This window comes from Corvus hawaiiensis, chromosome 26 (genome assembly GCF_020740725.1).
Source record: "Corvus hawaiiensis isolate bCorHaw1 chromosome 26, bCorHaw1.pri.cur, whole genome shotgun sequence".
NCBI classification, from domain to species: Eukaryota; Metazoa; Chordata; class Aves; order Passeriformes; family Corvidae; genus Corvus; species Corvus hawaiiensis.
In genome coordinates this window covers 23,348,051-23,371,709 of record NC_063238.1, presented here as the reverse complement: position 1 = coordinate 23,371,709, position 23,659 = coordinate 23,348,051, and the positions used below count along the sequence as shown (strand labels likewise).

The following is a 23,659-nucleotide window of genomic DNA, read 5'->3' as shown; positions in this document are numbered from 1 at the left end:
GGAGCCCCAAAACTTAAGGCCTTGAGATGCTATAACAACAGTAACAACAGCATAAATTCAGTCACTGTTGAGAAATAAACCAGCTGTGTTTGATTTTAATCTGATTTTTGCCTTTTCCAGTATATGTAGTTTTAAAGACTGAGCATCTGGAATTGGACTGTAATAGTGAGGAAGATTATGTACTGATAGAGGTAGCTGATAGAGAAGAAATTATTTTCTAGTCATTGAATGTCAGTCTTAGGATGATTTGATAATGAATATATTATAATACTTGCAGAAACACAAAAACTACTCACAAAGATAGCTGGCCCTGTCAAAATTATCCAAGAAGTTTGTCCATCTTCCATAGAAAACATTCGTGGCATTTGAAAATCGGACAATAATCTAAGGATCTCTTGGAATGTATTTGCCATTAATGCAATGACAGAGAGCACTGAACAAAACCAGATGTAGCTCCAAAAGTGATCATAACTGAAATAACTTAAATCTGCAGTTCTCAGAGCTCTTCCAAGGAATTCTTACTAAGGGGGTTGCAAAATCTTCAAGTATTTTAATAGTACTGTTAATATGCTGGAAAATGTAAAAGATCAAATTCATTCACTAAGATGGCTCAAAAGTGAAGTGGCACCTGCTGTCCCTAATCAGACTATGAAAAACACACGGCTTCTACAGTTACCCGTTCCGGTGGCAGGAAGGGGCTGCTCATCCAGCCTCACTGCCGGCTGTGGGGACTGGCTCAGTGCACACAAGTCATCACACTCTGAAGCCTGGGCCAGTGGCGACTCTTTGTGATAGCTTATTTCAAGAATACCTGTTTGAATGAGGAAATGGGGACCACACAGAGCAAAAGAGTGGTTAACCAGCATCAGTGAACTGTATGTTTTTATTATTCGACATAAAGCAGTACATACCTGTGCCGAGTTGATCAAGATGATGGCATAGGTGGACTTCCAAACAGGTAAATTGGATCAACACACTTAGTGATGGCACAAACCAAGGAGAAAAACAGGAGTCAACCCTGGTACAAGCTGCTAATGCCGTGGGGGTCACAAGCTGATCACATGTGCTTTGGGACCCAGATTCACTTTCTGAGCTGCAGAAGGAAGATAAAGTAGTACTTCAGCACTTCCAGGATTTTACCACCTTACAGGAGGAATTGATGATGTTCCACATGCATTTTCTGACACAGACAACATCATGGTTTTATTTTAATTTATTTTAATTGTCAGTGTCTGTACTTTTTCCATAGCAGAACATAACAGACAAGATTGCAATCCTTCCATGCCTTTATCAAACTGCACTTTCAATTTACAAATATTTGAACCACAAACCCGAAGCCTATTTGCAGAAAATAAAACCAAAATATGCCAGGTATCTTTAATTGTTGAAATAGCTAAACAAAGTATATTATCATTATTAAAGCTATAAGAATGAGCTGAAAGTTTATCTGGTCAAGAGAATGATTTCTTTGCTCACTTGATTTTAAGGAAACCAACTTGCAACCATCAAACTGCCTCTGTGTACGAACCCCTAGCCTATGTAAGCTTTATTTCCTTTGCCCTTCTCATTCTACAATCAGAATTCAAAAAGAATCTCCAAGTGTTATAAGCTCAGACTGGAGCCCTTTACTAGCATGTATTACAACATATTAACTATTCATTTAAAGTTCCACTCTATGATTTTTTTTCATAGCTGCGCTCCTAACACCATGAATTTCCAAGCATTATCTTTCAGTCTCTTGAGAGAAACTAACACAACATCACAATTCTATAGGCTGCTAAGACACCACAGAAGTACAAATAAACTTTCTAATTTAAGCCAAAACTATCCTTAAGGTTCCTTATTCGCACTCCCTTTGAAGTTTGGCTCTGAAGAGTTTTAGTTTAAAAGTTTAGATTTCATTCAAGAGAATAACGACCGTATCAGTCAAATACTGTCTTTATTTTTAAAATAAAATTTAATGAAAGATGGACTAAGGTTAACTTAATATTTTTGTCAGAAAGTCATTCGTTTTTATCAAACACCACAAATACATTTCCATTGACATTTTAAAGATATTTTAAATTCAAACGTAAGTTTAAATTTGAACAATGGCTTTCCAAGCAACATATCTTATGCTTTTAGGACCAGATTTTTCATCATGCAATGTGTTTTACTTCAAAATTATGCACAAATATAGAAGGTACTCAAAATGTTCAGCTGCAAATACATGGAATTCCATCGATAGGTAAATTTATCAGTATTATTTTGTGTTGCAGTAACTATCTAGTGTAGTATTTATTTACAGAGCTTAAATACAGCTCTATCTTAAAACTTATGGACATAAAATACTTATGCAGCAGTAAAACCCAACCAAGATTAGCTAATTATCAAAGAATCATGACAGGGTATTAAGAATGGATTAGGTCACTAAGGTATGAAACATAAATGACTTAATTAGAATTTTAGCTGCTTTCCTGTGCTTCTTTACATGTTTAAATTGCTTGTTTACCTTCCAAAAACAGTGCTGTAGGCCTTTTGAGAACTGGCATCTTTGGAAATAAAACTATTCTTTGTGTGCACATGATAAAATATCTGTGGGACTGGACCACAGTCAGAGAAATGGGATGCTTTACTTTGCTCTGCCATGGATATTTCTCAGATTGCTGGAACAAAGCAAGGAAGCAAATCCAAAAGGACGAAAATTCATATGCTGATTTAGACAACTAAGTACTTTTGAATCTTTGAAACTGGTTAGTTCTCTCATAGCAAGTATTAATATTTTAAGATTGTTTGCTCATTGCATTTTGATTAGAAGCAGAAATTCAGGAACATATGAAATGAAAACAGAGAAAAGGGTAGATGAGTGCAAAAAAATGTTAACCAAACTATGAAGAACTTCTAAAAAAACTAATTGCACATTGATATTCTGAATTAAGATTTAATTAGCATCAACAGCTGTAACACTGATTGCAGTAAAGAGGAAGGAGATTTATTTCTGATATTTATTTCTTATATTTGATGTTTATTCTGAAAATATCTATTTCTGTTCTTCAGAAACCTACTTCTTGATGCGTCTATCAGTGATGAAGCATTTTTATTTCTTTTTATCTGTTTTGGAGATGCATATTTTCATAGAATAAACACCAAACAAAACCTTCCAATTACTTATTCAGTCAAATTTTATATATCTGCTTTTTATTCATTGAGCATTTTACTGTGGTGGAACTTTTGTAATTTCTCACTCATAAACACCATGATGACAGAGCAACAGGACATGCTTGGTGCAGAAGGAAATGTGGAAATGTGGCAGGAGCTTCATACCAGGGAGATAATGTAAAGCATTTAGCCATATTTTTCTCCAGTTTTTCTGCCCCACAAGCAACAGACCACACAGAGGTAGTACTCTGCAAGTTAAAATGCTGGGAACAAAAAGATTCAAAGCTGCTTTTTGTTTCCTAATGGAGTCACCTTAGAAACCAAAAAGGCCCACCACTGAAACAATTCCCTGCAAAATTCAGAGTCCAACCACATGCTTAAAACCAGAGAGAAACAGCAAACGAGGATGGGACAATGCTGCTCCATGGGAAAGAATTGGCCTTGAATCCTCTACTCCTGCCAGGGAGGGACAAGCGCTGTCAGTGCTGGACTGAGAGAAGCAGGACAGTGCATCCTAAACCACGGTTAAGAAGGTAAAGTCTCTACAGAGAGAAAATAGCCTTGTAGGAACCATCTGAAAGGAAATACAATGAGGATCTTTCATCACTGTTTTCCCCATCTGCCCAGACTTTTTTTGAATACTTGTTTTATCTGTGAGGGGGTTCATTTGATTTTCACACAACCAGAAATCATATCCAGAATTACAGCCCTCATGTCATGAAAATAAGAATACTGTAATAGTATAAACCAGCTACAGTACAAAATAAAATAAAAGCAGCAATCAAATTAATGTAGTATTTCCTTTAAAAAACCCAACTGTAACGAAAACTCATAATATAAATACAGTTTTTAAAGAGGGACTCTAGTCACTACCATGACCCTGTGATTTTAAATTAAATCCCATTTAAACTTTTTGCTTAGGTACACTTCCATCAGACCTGTAGCACTGCCACATTCTTCTTTGACTTTGCAGAGAGCACAGAAATAAAAACCACAGACCTTTATCACATGCTGTGCATAAACAGCAAATAAAGCAGTGATAACTGAAAACACAGGAAAATTTCTATTAAGTCTTGGTGAACAACAGTAGGAGCACTAATATCGGAAGTAGATGTGATTGTGAAATCAAAATTTGTTCATCAAGTGCATACAATACAAAAACACCCCCACACTGCCTGGCTGTCTTGGTGCTACAAAATGCAGTGTGGACTGTCCACAATTTTTCAGCTGCAAAAGAAGAGGAAGAACCAAATTCTACTGCTTTTGTTTGGTACATCATGCTGCAGGATGGATGTGGCAAAATCAAGGAAATTCAAAATAAAACTGACCTGACTTCAATACCAGAGTTTTTTTCATCTTCTTGTTTTTTTTTTTCCCTCTTCCTTTTTTTTTTTAAAGTGCTGGGAAATATCAGAATATTTAAAATAGAAAATACCTACATTTGAAGTCATATAAATTATGATATTTCACATCATGCAAAGCAGTGTAAGTTAAATATATGGCAACCGAGAACAATGACTTAGCAGTGACCTGCATTATTCTTGTTATTTTAAGAGGGGAATATTTAAACCAAAACTGCCATTTGTGATGAAACTACAACATGGGAAAATATCCACTGGGAAGAAGAAAGAGACCACTTAACTCATTTAATTTATGACTCAAATGCTGGTCTGAACCCAAATTGTTAGAGGTCAAAATCCAGTACATCATTTACTTTGAATAAAAGCTGAAACAATTAGCAAGAAACATGATCATGATTCCTCACTCGAATTTTTAAAAAGTAGCAATTTAAGGCTTATTTAGAAGTTTTTGTACTTGTTTCATGGTTTGTATCTTAAGGCACTTTCTATTACTATTTCACATTAGTATGTCAGTAATTATAAAAATACTGTTTAAATTCCACAGAAGATGCACAAATATATAAAACATCTTGTAATGTAACTCATTTAAACAAAAAATTATAAATCATTCCCAACCAAACAAGGAAGGGGCTTTAGTGTCTCACCAACCAAACAGAGCTTAAAAAGTAATTTCAATTATGATTTGTTAGTCCTGCAATAGGCAAATGCAACCTATAAAAATAATTTATTCTGTGATAATTTCCTTGTAATCCCCTGTTTTAAGGTTTTCCATAAACAGTCATTTATGGCATGTATGATTTCTTTCATAAACACTGTACTACATCCCCAAGGAGATGCTACATTATTTCACTTAGGAGTTCAAATTTGTTCATTCATTGAATAAACTTCCATAAATGTTCATGTAAACCTTATATATACATATATATATATGAATGGGATACAAAATTCTCAAAAATAAACAACATACATGTATATATTATGCCCTTCACCAGATAGTTCCTTGATTTTTATACTTCCAATTAGTTCCTGATAGATCTCAGAAAAGCTTGCATACCATAGGATTTAAATCATGACATCTTTGCATATTCCCATATTCATTACTGGTTGATGTATTTCACCCCAATAGCTACTGCTCATCATATCAGCTGAATTCACATCTCACAAACCTTCTTTTCATGTCACATGAGACACCTAAATTTCATACCTTATAACCGATGTTAGGAATCAATAATAAAGTACCACAAGGGATCAGCTCTCTGCTATTAATAAGTAGCATATCATAGAGGTTACCACAAAAAAAACCCCTGCAGAATTTTAAGGAAAAAATATTATGATTGAGCAGCAGCTGCATGCATATGGCAGGGTTTAGAGTCTGACCCAAAATATAACATCAAACTAAGAAGATAAACTTCAACAAGACTAACTTTTTATACTTTACAATTAATAGTGTATTATAATTGCCAATCAATCATACAGTTTCAGCATGTGATTAATGTCAAATCATCATGGGTCTAAAGAAAAACTGAGGTTCAACTTTTATACAGCCTTTGCTTCTTGCTCTCGCAGATCCCTCAGTGTTAGAATTCCTTGGTTTAACATTCAGCACTAGCATTAAGCCTTAAGGCTCTTCCCACAAGTCTGCAAAATCCCATGTTAAATGCTTGCTTTAGAAACAAGACTTTGAAATTTACCACAACATGGGCACTGTGTCTGTCTCTCAAAACCAAGAAAGTTTGGCATTTCTTGGTTAAGTAGAATCCAGAACATATTTCAGAGTGCTTGGTGACAAGAAATTATCCATACCAGTAGCAGTATGTTTGATGAAGCCACAGTTTCAGCAAAGTTACTGCCAATATGGACTTCCTATAAAGCCACTAGATGTCTAGAAAGGTTCTCCTTCTCTGCAGGTCCACAGTTTACATCACCACCCCCTACACAAGGCTTCCCTTTAACAGAACATGATCCCTTAGGGCTTAACCATTACCTTCAATTTGTTCTGCAGCTGTAACCATACACATTTCAATGCTTGTGCACTGTCTCTGAATCTCCAGGTCAGCGACATGTGACTGGCATGTTTGCTCTGTCTCCAAGAAAAAGCCACTGTGCCTCAAACACCATAGATCAAAGCCTCATATCTGAGGAACAGCTGCTCTTGTTTTGGCCCATTAAGTTTTTCTGAGAAGGATCACTGCTGACTGGTCAGGACTACTTCTTCCACAGCAGTCCTTTCTGCAGTCATCCTTATGAAAGCTTGCAGTGCAGCTTTGTTTGGAGTTAGAGAGACCAGTTTGAATTTCTATCATAGAACCACAGAATGGGTTGGATTGGAAAGAACCTTAAAGATCATAGTTCCAACACTCCTGCCAAGGTGTTGGAATATAACTTACACTAGACTGGGTTGGTCAAAGTCCCACCCGGCCTGGTTGAACATTTCCAGGGATGGGACATCCACAGCTTCTTTGGACAACCTATTCCAGTGCCTCACCACCCTCACAGTGAAGAATTTCTTCCTAATATCTGATCTAAACCTGCCCTCTTTCAGCTTAAATCCATCCCCCCCTATCACTACATGTCCTTGTAAAAAGTCTCTCTCCAGCTTTCTTTAGGCTCTGGAAGGCTGCTCTAAGATCTCCTCAGAGCCATCTGTACCTCAGACAGAAAAATCCCAAGTCTCTCAGCCTGTCTTCACAGGAGAGGTGCTCCAGCCCTCTGATCATCTTTGTAGCTCTTCTCTGGAATCACTCCAGCAAGTCCACGTCCTTCTTAAGTTTGGGGTCCCAAGAACTGGACACAGTACTCCAGGTGTGGTCTCACGAAAGCAAACCCATGCCTTCAAACTAAAAACACTGCTGAAGCAGGGAATATAACTTTTTCTCTCCTCTGATTGAAATCAGAGGGTTTCTTGTATATCTCACAGGTTTCTGGCTTCGGGAGTTCACCCTGACCTACACAAATCTTTAAATTTCCAGTCTACTGTTAGTGCATCTAGGTATAAACCACACTTCTTAAAGCTATTATTGAATTTCCCAGGCCAACAAAAGTATCAGGACTAGTGACTCTGAAGCCTCTGGACAGGTAGGTGTCAGTTCAAGGCACTTTCCTTTGACTTCACTCTTTCTCTTCTGTTTATTTACCTTCAAACGCTTCAGTAGTGTGGTGAATGTTTTTTGGTTTTTCTTTCCTCTTCTGCTATCCTTGTGCAGTGAATTGCAAATGCTTCAGTTTAATTCCTGTTGTTTCTGAACAATTACAGCTCATTAGCTTATCAGAGCTCCCTGAATGAAACACTGCATATAGTGATAAACCCTATTTGAGCAGAAAACAATACACATGACTACAGTGCTAAATGCCTTGATGAAAAAAAATCTACTAAATTTCACTACATCATTTCCAGTTCCCACCGAGTTCACATTTCTGTGGTGTTAAGCTGACCAGGAAGGCAATTCTGCCAGGGTCCCACATTCAGAGGAATTAACCTTGTCTAAAACACTTAACTTCTCAATGATGAAAATGCATTCTTTCACAATTAACATCAAGAAATCATTTTCAACCTGATACTATTAATGGAAACCAGATGTTTAATTTTCTTCATTGATTTTGTTAGCCATGCTCATATTCCCTGATTTCTCTGAATTCTGTAGCTTTGTTCACCACATTTATGGATGCTACATACTCATACTGAAGCTGGGGTTCATAAACAAGCAGCAAGAATCAGCCAATACCAACAACGCAAGAGAGTAACTTTGGGTTTTCTGCTCTAAATATAAAATGTTAAGCAGGTCTTTGAAAGCAATTCCACTGCTGTTTCTGGACGGATCTTGTACTCATTTCTTTTACTCTACATATTAACCAAAACGGAATGAATGCAAACAGAGTGAATATCTGTCATTGCACACTGTTTCTAGCTGTAAACATAACGAAAAATGGATCCCCAGTGTTTCAAAACACTGATTAAATTTTTTTTTTACTGTTAGCATAGTAAGCAATCTGTGTGAATAATAATGCAATACTATTGAAATAACATTTTGTTCAATATATTTAAAATAGTCATTGACTTGCACTGAGCAGAGAATCAAGGTGATGTGTAAGTATTGAATGGAAGAAGAATATTTACTACTACATTATAGAATGGATTGCACCTAAGCCTTCTTTTGTTAATTAGCTGATTTTACTGCCTCGTGCAGCTAGGAGGTTTCAGGACCTGTTTGTCTCCACTTCTCAGTAAGCTTCGTATTCAGAAAATGGATGGTTATGATGCTGCCAGGCTGCCTATGAATCTAAAGGAAAGCTCTTTTTGTGCACACTCCATGCCCTTGTGTGAAAGTGAACTACAGTCTGAAGTTCACACAGGACTAACTACTCTTATTGCATATGAAAACAGCATCTTAATTTCTAAGTCTCTTGAAACAGATTTTTCAGGAGTGTAGGTAGCATAAGATGTCTTTTCCCTCCTCCTTTAAAATTACCTCTGGTCATCAGCCACATTCTGGCTGCTGTTGAGGACAATCCTCCACAGGTCAGAGGCTATGAGCTCTTTCTGATCATTCACAAGGCTGATGCTGGGCAGCTGGAGTTCACAGACTTTACTTTCTGATAGACTGAATTCCCGGAATGCAACAAATGATTTCTGAAGCTCATCCCAGTACTCCAAGCTGCAAGGAACCTGTGATAAAAGGGAAAAGGCATAATTACTTTATGCTTGATTGCAAATGCATTTTCATCTACACACTGAAAGTGTAAAACTAATTAAACTAAATAAAAGTAAATGGTCATATAGAAAATCATAACTGTAACCATTACTGAGATCTTGTGCTGTCTTGACTTAAATGAAAATGTTTTCAGAATGTCATTGCAGACTAATACTTTCAACCTTCTCTTCCTCTGTACAAAAACAGCTTCTTACTCCACAGGAAACCATGAATACCAAAGACAATTAATCTAACCAGTATTTGTATTATGCAGCCAAAAAATCCATCAGATGTCTATGCATCATGATATCAAAGACATTCTAGTCATAATTTTATTTTTGAACTCTTTGTTTTATTTTTATTACATAACAAAATATAAGTTTATTAAAATAATCAATGATGCAGAGAAGTAATTGTAATAGACAACACAACACTTTGTGGTGGGCCAACACATTGCTAAAAATCTTGAGCGAAATAATGAAGTACTTGTAAGCACATGATCGTTTCTTTCAAGGAATATCTAGACAAATAAATACAAATGAAACCAAATAAATACATAGTAGCTTCTGCTTAATTACATCCCTAAATTTAAGTCTGTAAATAATCCACTTGTAATTATTTCTAGATGTATCACTGAACTGGAGAGAATGTTATTATAGACATTTCTATAGGCAATAGAAAACCAATTTTAATAAAAGTATAGATCTTAAAGGGTTGTATCCTAGGTGTCTTTTTCTTCTTTTTTTTTTTTTTTTTTGGTAATAGCAAGAAAGTGAATGAGAATATGAATTTAAAACAAATGCAAACTCAGCTATAAAGATTTTAGAATTAAGGTACAGAAATCCACAGTTATGGCAGTTGTACACTGCCATATTTAGCTGAATTACTAAAAGTCGAGCTGACATAAAGCAAATAGTAAGAAAAAATTGCATGTATGTCCTATTAGCTGTTTTATCCCTGTGTACCTGTGCATAGACATGCATACATAAATAACCAGGGAAAAAAAGTAAGAATATGGCAGAGATGCAAGTAAATTTAGAAAAAGTTTTGTAAACATTCCTCCTTGTTATTCAGTAAAGATTATAATGCAGATGGAGGTGACAGCAAGCTGATTAATTAACAGGAATGAAGGTTAAGAAGGAAAATTCAGGGAGCTCAGTGGTTCAAGCTGGGGAGGGCAAAGGAACATAAATAATCACCAAAGAATTCTGGAGGAATTAACATGTGGAACCACAGAGCCTGAAAGGTGGATTTTTACTACATTTGTCAAGTCACAATGATATGTGAAGACTGGAAAAAGCAACCACAGTTACTAAATTTTTTTTAGTTCAAAATGTAGGACAAAAAAAAAAAATCTGGTAACTGTCAGTAAACCTCTGATGCCAGTAATGTATATAACACAGAGTACCACAGCAGTATCAATCAGGAGAGCTGATTTAATTTTGAAGACTAGAGTGTGAGAAAAAGGGATTGATTTAACATCAAAACCACATGTCATATGTGTAAACATAACAACACATTTGTTTACAAGGTACATATTCAATTGGAAAGGGTGAGATCTGTAAATGTCAGTCGGAAATTGTGAGGCAGTATGATGATGCCTGGAAAAAGCAAATGCCATCCTGAGACACATCAGGCGAGATATTTAAGAAAAATGAGGGACAAATATTAATTCATTTCTATAAAACATCAGTGGAGACTCATCAGGAGTATGCCATGCTTCCAATTCTTCATCTTAAAAGGCTATTAACTCTTGCTGTGGAGAGTTGAGGACTAAATGAAATTAAACAACAGGAACATAATTGATCCACCCAGACACCTCCGGAGAGAAACAATTAATAAAAGTCAAGTCTATAGAAATTTCGTGTCAAAATTGAGTTGCCCTATGAATAAAGTGTAAGGCTAGAAACAGTACAGAAAAAGATGGGGATGTGCAAGGACAGTCTTGGTGCTCATGAAAGCTGCTTTTGATTTGTTAATTAGATGGAGAAAATAATAAGCATTGCCCCAATGGGAGGAGGCTGGGCTTGATGACCCAGAAAACAACAACAGTGCTGTGCACAACAGCAGCAATAAGAAATACCACATTATATTTGTAGCCGTATTTCAGAGTCACACTAAAGTGATTCTTTTTGCTCTCAGTGCCACTAGAGTTTTAGATTTTTTTCAGAACTTCTCAGTGTTAAATTATTTGAATGTTTAATGCCTGCGGACAAACACTCAAGACTGCTACACTAACATAGCAATGTTCCTACCCTTCAATTATGGATACATCTAAAGAACTCCCCTATGTTAACTATGAACACATAAAGAGCAGCTTCCATCATCTGCTATCTTTTGTACTACATTGTGGAGCCATTCACCCTCACATACTTCTTTTTTTAAACCTTCACAATCTCCACTGGTAATAAAACATTTGAGTTTATTTAAAGATTGTAATACTTGGCATACTTCCTATAGCATAAAGTCTTGGAATTACATAATTACAAAAGGATCTGTTTCATTTCTGACAAAAGGCTGCAGCCTTTCATGGCTGCATATATAGTTTACATTTAGCAGTATTTATTTCTGCACACTTTTTAATCTCAGTCCTTAAAATACCTCGAGATTCTTTTAGGAACCTCATTAAATATATTTGAATACTTAGTTTGGTCTTGTGCTTCCTAATGTCTATCAACATCTGAATTATCTTTTCTTATCAATGTTATTGAGTAACACGTGTGCAACAGAAGTCTCACAAAGCTATCATATTTAGCATATTTATTTCTCTTAGATTACATCTCAAAACAAAACTTGTTTTAAGTATGCAAATCTCCCTAACAAGAATCTCATAAAATTGGATTAGAATAGAAAGTAATGGGCATTTTAAAGGAGGCTAGGAAAGGTGATGAATTCTATTCCCACTAAGATTAATGAGCTGGAAGAACAAGTTAGAGAGTACATTAAGAGAATTTCTTAAGTGGCACTACAATACAAAAACCATAAAACTATCAGTAAGGATAGAGGAAAATAATATAGAGAGATTGAAAATAAAGATTAAAAATAAAGGCAGAACAAAACTTGAAAAACCCAAACTGGATTTCACACATCTTATTTAAAAATAAAAAAAAAGAGAAGGTACATCAGTATTTCCACCCACCCCGTAGGCAGTAGATCTATTGAAACACCTCTTGAGGAAAAGATGGCAAAGTAAAATGATGAAAACAATTATTATGCCATAAAGAAGTAATAACTTCATAACTCCTCTTCAGGCTGTGGTCTGTGGTATAAACTAACACAGTGGAAGTTTCATCTGAGTATGAGGAAGAACTTCTTTTTGTGTGGCTGACTGAGAGAGATTGTAGAGTCCCCCTCACTGGAGATATTCAAGAACCACCCGGGTGCAATCCTGTATCATGTGCTCTGGGAGGACCCTGCTTGAGCAGGGAGGTTGGACCAGAGGATCCACTGTGGACCCTTCCAGCCTTACCCATTCTGTGATTCTGTATACTTCATGACAACCTCTAAAGTGAATTACGAAAAATCTGGAAAGGCACAGGAGCGATTGCTGAACTCAGCGGTATGAGTAGCCAGAAAAAACATCACAAAACAGTTAAAGCAGACTGGTCAGCAGGAAGAAAAGATTATTCCTCTTTATTTTGGTTTACAATTTTTTCTAACTGTGTTGTAATATGTCAAGAAATCTACCAGAGCAAGAGACAATATGTTTTGAAGTGTCATCTGCATATTAGAGATAACAAATCAAGGGCACACATTATGTGATTGCCTGTAAAAATACAGCTCACGCTTTGGAACTACACAAACTGTAAGCTTTCTAGTTTGAAGCTTGCAAAAGACTTAGTTGACTTAGAATCTTTGATTTCTACATATCTAGCTTTATTTGTTCTAGGGGGTTTATTACTAATGCCTGATCTGGATAAGTTTAAGAAAAGATGGTAGCTCTGGGCAATATAGGCTGCCAAAAATAATAGTTGTGAAAGCCTGGAAAGGGATTATAATGCCAGAACTGAGTCATCAGCAGCGGGAATAAGTGAGCTAGTTGCAACAAAAAATTCTCCGCATGTCGAATTAAGTATGGTGCTTTTACCTTAAAATATTTGAATAAAACCTGAGCTATAATCCAAATAATTGTTACCTCTTAGAAAATGTGACCACTAGGGCTGCCTCTAAAAAAGCAAACACAAACAAAGCATATTCAACTTTTTTGCTAAACAACAAGCTTGGTTCTCCAGCAGACACTTCCCTGCAGCTTTTTGTCTTCTTCCATAGCTCTCAAAGACAGTTTTAATTGCAATGATTGTATGCACCTGTCACTTAAGTGTGCATAAAAGTATTATTTAACTGTGAGCTCAAATTTAACCAAGAATCTCCAAGCTCTTTTTTGCTAGAAAACGACACACTATGGCACACACAGTTATTTAAAAGGATGATTATGGCAACAGGGAGCAAAGACACAGACAAATGCTTTACTTTTCAGAGCATTAACAACAGAGATTAGAAGCAGAAATGAAAAGCTGTATGAAACAACCTAAACTCTAAGCAGAGAAATTGGAAGCTGCTCCTTTTTCTCTTTACTGCTGTGAACTACAGACATTGGAGATTTGAAAATTGCATGGCAGTGTTGGAAGGAAGAAGGAAAATGGTGTATTGGCAAATTCTGACTGGAAGAAAAGCAGTTGTCTCCAGGTGACAATTCCAGTCATGCCCCCTGCATGTACAGGATACAAACAACTGTTTGGACATAGCTGCCTTGGAGCAAAAATCTTTTTAATTAGAAGAGAACAGATTCTTGTTTTCTCTGAATCTCGTTTCACTCTATTTTAAGACAAAAATTTTCATGTACATTACACTAACACATACGAGAAACATCTCTGATTTGTGCAGAGCTGAAACCTCCAACATACACATCTCACCAAAAAAAAAAAGTCAAACAATGAGAAACCTGAAAATCCTCATAAAACATTGCATCCTTCAAGTAATTTCCTTCATACTTGGTAATCTATCAGCAGAACAGTATTACATTAGTAACCAACATGAAGTACTAAAGCATTACAGTGTGATAGATTGTGTTTTTTCTTATTCATAATACATTGTGTCACACATTATCTGTACCAGAATAATTTAATCTCTACTTGGAAACTAGGGGGTCAAGAAATGCTACACAGTCTGTTAATGCTCTGTTATTAATTTCATCCTTGTGTTTTACAGATGGATACTCCTTATTCCCACTTGTGGTTATGTGTAATATTAAGACTTCATAGAGAAATGAGTGTTGACCCTTAAGTGCTTTTAAAGAATTTCAAGATCACAACATGCTTCTTTCTATATTTTCCTGCGAGCTGATATTATCCTCACAGCTTTAGACTACTTGGCTAATTTGGATTTGAAAAGTGCTGGGTGCACAGCACTTATCTGTCTACAGGTACAATTCAACGTTGAAATGCAGCTGAGCAGAGAGCCAACACCAGTGCACTTCTACAATCTGTCATGTTACCATTAACGATCATATCTATTATTCAGTACACATTTTGTCAGAATGCTAACTGGTCTCAGACATGGACATAATTTCCAACTAGGAGAAAAATAATTAAAATATTTCTTAACTAATCCCATCTTTTTCACAGACATCTTTTTTGCCTCTAGGAAAAAGCTACTGCCATCAGCCTACTTCTTTGAAGTTGTTGAATGAAGGCTGTACAAAAAGTATTATGCCTTAAATACTGAAGCATGTGATTTTAAAACTCAGTATAAAAAAATGAACTTTTAAACTATATACATGCAGATTTCTTAGGTTGCAAAATACATCTTGTCCAGTTGAGAAAGAAAGATAGATATTAACAGCTGGGTTACAGGATGTGCCTAATGTTTCTTTCAGTGATGCGTCCTTTTGATTGATGGATTTGCTAGAAAAGAAGCTTTTACAGAAGATACATTCATTTCTCGAATCTCAGTCCCCCAGATCGTGGGCGCTTCCTCTTGGAAATTAAGCTATTCTTGGTCCAGAAACAACTACTGTACAAAAAAATGCACACAGAAGACAGGAAGTGTGTGTGTGTTTTATCTTCTCCATGCAGGGCCACCTCAGTGAATGAGGCAGAACACAACACAAACTAAAAGCACTCTGAGTCAGACACCAACCCATACTGAGATTTTGACTTCAGCTTCCTGAGCATGAATAAACTGATTGCTCTTTAATAAAGCTATTCTTTTATTAAGATATTTTACTGGTTTAGGGCCAACTTTCTTAAAAATACAATTCTCTCATTAGGTGAACAGAAGTTGCAGTAGCAGCAAATAAAAAGTTTTATCCAGACTTTTATAAGGGAAAAAGGCTTGGCAATAACTACCAGGAACATTACTTTTGAATTTGATTTTGAAGTATTATTTATATAAAACTAGCAAAAGAATTTTGCAGAAAAATATAATATGTAGAAAATATGCCCAAAAGAAAAATAATGTTAAATATAATAGAACTTTGTAATACGCCTTTTCACACAACACACACAATTCAATTTGACCAGCGGAACACCTACTTTCTGGACAAGTGTAGGATACTTCAACATCCACATTCCTGTTTATCTTGTGTGATTGACACTGTGAAATCATGCTACAAACCACTGTTAGAGCATTTTTTTTTTAGCCTTCCTCAGAGCTAAGATGGTATCATATCTGTGTGGAAAACAGATGCTCCTGGCACAGCTACAGACCACCAATATCCCCATTTCATGAAGGAAAAAAACCAAACAACCAAACCACCAAAAAAAAAGTGATGGCTTACAGCGAGGTAAAAATATAGCCTTATGTTAGTAGTGTTAGGATTAGCTGTAATACTCAGATTAAAATCATTTAGTTGTACAAAGTATTTGCTGTCCCACTCTCTTCAATCTCCTTTGTGTTTTCAGTATGATTTTCTGTACTTTGACAGCAGTTTGAAGTGTTACATACCTGTATATTTCAGGCAGTAAAAGTTATTCCACTACGGTACAAGCTCAATTTTCAACACTCTGGAATAATCAGACACCCCAGCTGGAGATGTTTTTCAAAATTATGCCATATAATTTCTTCACAGAATTGTTTTAATTCTCTTTAAATTTTTTAAAAATAAATTTGGTTCTAAAGCTAAGACAAATTAAAAATACTCACTTTAAAATTTAATGTGCAATATGTGCTTGATTTAATTTTTTCCTCTATCCATAGTGAGGTCTTTGGCTGACTAATGAAAATAATTACTATTTTGTTATCTAAGTAATGACATATACCATGGCTCGCTCAACTCCACTTAACATATAATAGTCCTATAAGTACATTTATTTCATTTTATTTAAATTTACATCTGTCCTGCAGTTTATAAAATAAATATCAAATAGAGTTATAATAAAGAGATGTGAAAGAAAACTCTTGTCTTCTGAGAAAAATTGTTCTTTAAAAATACATAACTTCCTTTTAGCTGACTTTGGAAAAAAGCTTCTATACATCTTCAACTAATAGAAGCTATAAAAAACCTTTTGTAATATTGGAACCAGTTGAGAAACCACAAGTATTCAAATGCAGGAAATCATGATTTTATAACATTTTAATGTGATCTACTCTTGGGAAACAAAGTTAACCAAGCCCTATTTCTGTACAGGAAATATTCCACTGTACAGTTGTAATACATTGTGGTGAGGGGTACAGCTGCAATTTTTTCACCTGTAATGCCCCACTGGTATTGTGGCTTACTGAATTGCATCAAGATTGCCTTCCTGTCCGGAAAGCCTTCTAAGTACAAACAAGACTCTAAGCCCAGGTTTTATTTTCCCCTGGTATCAGAATATGGTAATTTAAGAGCCCTGAGAAATGCTTTTTAACCTTTTAGAAGAAATATGTAGCATTCTTTTATTAGGAACTATGTTCTTTGCCTTTTTAAAACAACATGTGACCAACTTATCAATTTATCAGGCTAGCAGGTTCAGAGCAAATGCAGGTGTGTGGAGTAATGTAATCTGTCACAGATACTGGCTTTTTCCATTATGGAAAAATTACTCTAAACACACTAACAGCTTTTGTTAAGAAAGCACAGAATAGTGCTGGGCTGTAACTGAGATTTCTGCAGGACTTTAAATAGGAAAATTACATACTGCTAAGTGTCAAACTTTTCTAATAATTGTCATTCAACTTGAGACTGAGTTTATGTGATGACCACTTGCCTTTTAAATAGCAAAAGCAACAATATTTCTTTAATTTATTAGATCTTAATGTGTTGTTGCAACTATTGAGAAACAAAAGCATTCAGATTGGACATTTTACATTCGGGACTCATCTACTTCTTGCAATACACTTTTTTCTCTCTTTCTGATACAGGAACTATCTTCCATGTTTCATTTAAGGTTTTTAATTTTCTAGGCTTCAGTATTTATTATTAATATATGGACTATGCTGTTGAAATGTAGTCACCTCTGGGATTGAGGTTAGCAGTCTATTAATACATAAAGTACCTTACAATTTTCAGTATATGAGCTACTTTGACCACATATTCTCACCACAGTAAAGCCTGACTCCTACAAGAAGTACCACTACAGACGGAAGTACTTGGGTTTGCAAAGTTTCATAAATCAGAGTCACAAAATCTGAAGAGTACAGAACACGAGGAGAGTGTAAATCTGTCATTAAGATAATCTGATGGTTTCGTCAGTCCTCTGGCACCCGGTAGAATTTTCACTGGCTCAGTAACCCCTAAGGGTAAACTTCACTGTGATGCACAGGCAAATTATGCAAAACTTCCATTAACATTCCCAAGAAGTTACGCTTAACTCCCTGCAGACTGCACAGAAACTCTAGGACAAACGATACAGTCTCATGTTGATGAAGGGAACACTAAGATCACACAGCAAAATAATTAAGATTATACACACACAAACCAGTAACAAAATAGTAAAGTCTGAGATAATCCTACTCTCAGGCAAGGAAGTGCACAAATAATGTTTAAAGCTGGAATTCCCAAAGAGAACGGGCTCTGTTTCAACATCTGCTTAAGACTCCCACTTCTTTAGTCCCTCTTTCCTTCCTTGCAAGAAAATGAAGACAATACTTACAATTAATAATCAGAGTCTTAACTTTGGAAAACATGTGCAAAACTCAGATCAGAAAATGTGCTCACATGCAGATCATCTGGAGTGTAAGTGGCTCAAGCTACAAGCAAACCTACAGCCCTCTTACACAGACCAGCTGTTTACGTGATGACCTGCACCCAGTTTTGTCTTATGCATGAATGGAAACACTGCATTTACTGCTGAGAAAGAGGTTCCCTACATTAGAATAAATAGCATTTGTTACACTTCTAGTTTATGATCAGATATGTCCAACAACTATTGTTTCTTTTCAAGCTTTTTGCAACTCTTCACACAGTAGAGAGATAATAAAAACACTGTATAGAGTCTTTATATAGTAGTAGTGGTGTGACTATTACAGTAATTTTGAATAACATCCAAAGATAGAATTAACAAGAAATGTAAGCTTTAAAAAGCAGACAAAGCACCAAATTTGCCTTCTGAGCAATTCACATTATTTCTCCATCCATCTAAAAAGTCTCATTATTCGAAGACAGTACTGAACTGTGTGGCAGTAGATTCAATAACTTGCAAACCAACAGGTTTATCAAGAAGCACAGTTGAACTTTACAGCTTTTTATCTAGTAACACCATGAGCTTAAATCACTAACCTGTCACACACAAATCATCTGGATTTCCAAAATTGTTGTTGCTTTGGGAATATAAGAAATAAATCAAAAATTTGTGGTTTCCCAGAAAGCACTTTTCCCAGACTCTCAAATGCCCAGCTGAATATTGTAGCCCCAACAGGGAATGAAAAGTAAAAAGGAAGCAAAGGCAGCCAAAAATGAAGTATTCTCTGTTAAAAGGAAAAATGAATGTCTTTGACATTGATCATAATTCTTTTCCTGTTGACTGTCATGTCAAATCCTTCCTGGAATAAATGACTTGCAGTAGGTCTAATGTCGGTCATTCTTAAGCTCATGCTTCCTTAAGCCACTGTTTAAACAGCCACGAGGTGTTAGAAAATTACTATTTTTTGGCTGACAGCGTTAAAAAAATCAGATTCCAGACTAGCAAGTTTGCAAATGCTTTATTTAAATAGCACATGCATGTAAGGCAATGCAACAATTTTTTGAATCCCTGCCTTTTGAAGTTGGAAGTATTTTATGTTCTCCTAAAAGAGATTTCACCACCTTTGGAAATGCTCTGTGTGAATTTTACCACAGTGGTTTTCTTTCCTTATTAAGGAAAATAAGGTAGTCTTTCCTTATTAAATCCCAGTTAAGCCCTTGCAACCTCAGAGCTATACTCACTGCCCTAAAATTTTCTTCAATAGACCTTGAGATTTGCTTAATTTAATCACCACTTTTCTAAACTGTGTTCTGTTTCTTAGGACACTATATAAAGAAGAAAGGCCAAAAAAGAAGACCTCAGCACACATTAATCTTTTCATCAGCTGTTATAATGCTGACTACACTTGCATGCAATAGGAATCCTGGCAGGTACACAAGGGAAACATCCTCAAATACAAAAACCTGTCAGGGTTATAGTTTAGCAGATATTTTATTTTAACTTCATATGGAGAAACCAGCAAATGCTGTAGTTTATCTTTTTTTTGTTCAACAGCTTGCATCTCTCACTGGATGACAATCCAGGAGAAAGAATTTTAAGTTTGTGTTAGTGATGCACCTTAAATAAATCAGATAACTCATACTTTAGAGCACTACACATTGTATGATTACCTTGATTAGGCAAATCTGGCTTTCTCTTGCTTTTAAATCCATGTCACTTGAGTAAATGCTCTTGTGACAACACATAGCTTTTTGTTTGAGATACGTGGCAGTGCCAGCAACATCCCTCATTGGAAAGATAACTCTACAATGGAATGGCAATAAAGGAGAATCTCTGTGAAAGGTTCACTAGACAAAATAGGCCTCCAGCTGTACAGGAAATAATTTGTGTGTCCTGTTCACCTGCCTGCACAAAAAAGCAGAATATTTCCCTGATGCCATATGAACTGTTTTCCTACCTTGGTGAGCCCCCCTAACCCCCCATCTTTGCTCTCTCCCCTGCCAACCTAAACCTGTCAACCTCGTTCTTGGTAAAGATAAATGATATAGAAATATAACCCAGATTACATCAGAAAAGTATAACAACATCACAGGCAAAGATAAACATAAATCTGAGATTCTCAAGACTGCAGGAAGACACAGGAAGACCTTGGGGAAACCAGACACACAGTGCAAGTACAGTTCTAAGCCCCACAGCACAAATACACAACAGAAATGTCTTTGAGGTTAAATATCTAAATGTAGCTAGCTTCATATTGTATCTGCACAATGTGAAAGTCACTAATGAATCAGTAACAGATTTTTTTTCCTGCTTTTCTTTTCCTGCTTTCCCTCCTTTGAATTTTAAAAATATCACAGAAACGAAGATGACTTGTCCTTCCTCAAATACAGACCTGACAGATCCAAGGAACTGTACAAACATAGTTGAATTTAGCATCACACAACAGTTTTGAAATACAGCCCTTTGTTATGATGTGAAATATATTATTCTTATTATTCAATTTTTCTTTATGTTCTGGGACCGTGGAATTACCTGCATAATCATAAACTGTTGTCTGAAATTAGAAATTGCTCTTACTCCTTTCTTCCTAACGCCATTCTTCCAAGGCAACCAGAACAACCAGGATGGAGGAAATTGCCACAAATTCTCTTTCAGCTGTCCTAGTAGCCAGATCAAGCCAATGTCCTCATCATTTGGGAGATGAAGAGAGACACTATGAAGCCTTTACTCTGAAATTTAGACTGTCTAGCCCATTCTTGTTCCTATGATGCTCATGTATCTTCTGCCACTCTGATACCTCTGCAGGAGACATTTCTACATCCATTCTAAACCAAAATCTACTTGAATCTATTAACACGCTTCAAAGTCCTTGGTGAAAGACATTTTATGGTCAGATTTCATAGGAATGAGAATCATCACTGATTCCAACTCCCACAGATTCCAACTTTAACTTCCATGCAACAAGACCATCACAGAGCAAATAGAAGACCTTTGTCCTGCAATGACAAGCTGGTTGCCTTGTAGAATATAGCTTAAAGTTACACTGGGAAACTGAGGCATGCCATACGTCTTCACATGTGAATACTTGATGAGACAAATTTATAAACACCTGCACAGTTTTTATTATAGAAATTATCTGCACATGAGAGTGACCTAAATGTAGCAGTAATTAATTTTTTGCAGCAAGAACAGTAGGTTTTCTCTCTCTGGTTTTGTGTACATACCTTCTTTAAGCACAGAATAAAATAGGCTTTTGAAGTTGCTCATCCACATGTCTTTAACCACAAGACTTCCTCCTATGAGCAGTATACTTGAATAATTTAAGTTTCATCTGTTATGGCTGAGAAAGTATCAGAGAGCATCCCTTTTTTTGACTTATCAATATATCAATCTTCAATATTTTAAAAATAATGGAATTGCTACTTCATCTTGCTTTTTACCTTTTGAATAAAATTTGTGACAATTTTCCAAGTCTGGACTTCCCTCTAGTCCTGAGGTGGGAATATTATTCTCATGTCAATACCATCCTACACCTTCGAAAGGTGTTTCCTCAAATACTAGTTACCTGAAAGAATGGTAAATCACACAGAGCCAAAGGACATTTGCAGCATGTGAAAATGGGACAATAAGGGCTTAAAAATTAAAAGTGTTTGCGATGTCTATTAAACAGGAAGTACAACAAATTCAGATACTTTCAATCTTCCCAAAGAAATATACAGTTCTTGCAATCAGATCTAGGATTCTCACTTCCTTCAAACAATTAGATCAAAGTTCTATTTCAAATTGCTGAAGAAAATGCCACATGCTATGCCATGGCAGAGACATCAGTTCTTCCTGTTCCCTCCACAAATAAAAGCAACAATGTTTGGACTGTAAAAAAAAAGTATTAGAAACTTGACCAGTGAAACTGCTTACCTTTGCAACAACACAAGGGAAAGCACAAGAAAACAGCTCTTGGGACAATCTAGAAATAGCAGCAAGGTAAGGTTCAACAGAAACAATATAGTTCATATAAACTTATAATCTGAAGCTGTTCTCCATCCTTTGGCTGTAGCAGATAACATGCACCTTCAATATTTAGAAAAAATCTCTTTATAGTGAAGCTTTTTCAAGTTCCAGGAATTTGAAAAACAGCTATAAAAACAGAGATTTCTAAAACCTACCCATGATTAAAACGTTATGCTAAAAGTTTAACAAAGACAGAAAGCTAGATGAAATGTCATAGCAACTTACTCAGAAAGAAAGAACATGCAACTGGAAAACTTTGAATCCAAGACAAACTACAGAAGTGCACCTTTGACTGTATCATTGTGAAGCAGAGGATTAAGGGAGACAGGTAACACAGCTGGTGACATTATGGGTCCTCCTTACATTTGAACATATACACAATCCCGGGAAAGTTTTAAAAATATATTTTAATATAGCTTGATATCATTATTGTCTTTATATTTAGACCCCTTTTTTTCAAAAAAGCTGAAGTCCTTGGCTTGCAGATGTTTCTCTAATGTTTCATTTAAAGAACGGAATAAAAAAAATGTTGCTTTATCATTTTTCTCTTTGTATTTCATGAGTTTTCCATATGCACTAAATCCACAGTATATTAATTAACATACATCCATACAGGGGAAAAAGTGGAGCTGATGAAAGGCCCCACGATTAACTTAAATTAGAATCTGAAGTTTGAGATGAGTATTTGGTAAATGTAATTTACCTAAAGAAATTAAAAATTGACTCTGTATTACTTATTACACCCACATACCTCTGTTAGATTATTAAAAAAATGCACACTGTCCATGTTTAAAATGGCTGTTCATCAGGTGTATGGCCATTTCTGGAAAATGTGATAAACCATCACCTTGGGCCAGGTAGCAATTACCACCATAACTAACGGCCCACAGCCAAAATGTGGATATTCTTGCAGGCATTTCTGCACATGATGTGCCCAAGAGCAGAGTTTTTGACTAGATGTTCTCTAATTTGGCTGATATCCTTATATTTTCCCTTGTGGTAGAAATCTGAAGAATTACGTGAACACCAATAGAAGCTGACAGAACCTGATCACTGGTAGCAGAGTGCTTCTCACTCTCCAAGGCAATCATAGTGATTCCATTATTTTCTTCTCTAGACCATCTTATGGAAGCACAAAGCAGAACGTTTGTGCTACTGAAAGTCCAGCTGTGTATACCCACTTGAAGAAGAACTGATATCCCCCTTGGACAGGGTCATATTATTACACAAGCACATACATAATGGTTCATGATGTCTGTTATCTATAATGGGAGTGTAATGTAATTATACCAAAAACTTGGTGTACTGTGCTCCAAAAATATCAGCCTGGAAGAAGGCAAAATGCCGGCTTTCATAGCAACCT

The 23,659-nt window shown here is 35.9% G+C and overlaps 1 protein-coding gene across 4 annotated transcripts in view; it reads right to left on the bottom strand.

The window, feature by feature from the left end:
- VPS13B (vacuolar protein sorting 13 homolog B) overlaps positions 1-23,659 on the bottom strand; it is a 438,036-nt gene that overhangs the window by 54,773 nt on the left and 359,604 nt on the right. For all 4 annotated transcript variants that reach the window (XM_048287162.1, XM_048287160.1, XM_048287161.1 and 1 more), the window contains 2 exons: positions 8,966-9,162; positions 912-1,093 (listed from right to left, as the gene is read on the bottom strand). In XM_048287162.1, coding sequence (XP_048143119.1) covers positions 912-1,093; positions 8,966-9,162 — 379 coding nt within the window. The remainder of the gene's footprint in view (positions 1-911; positions 1,094-8,965; positions 9,163-23,659) is intronic.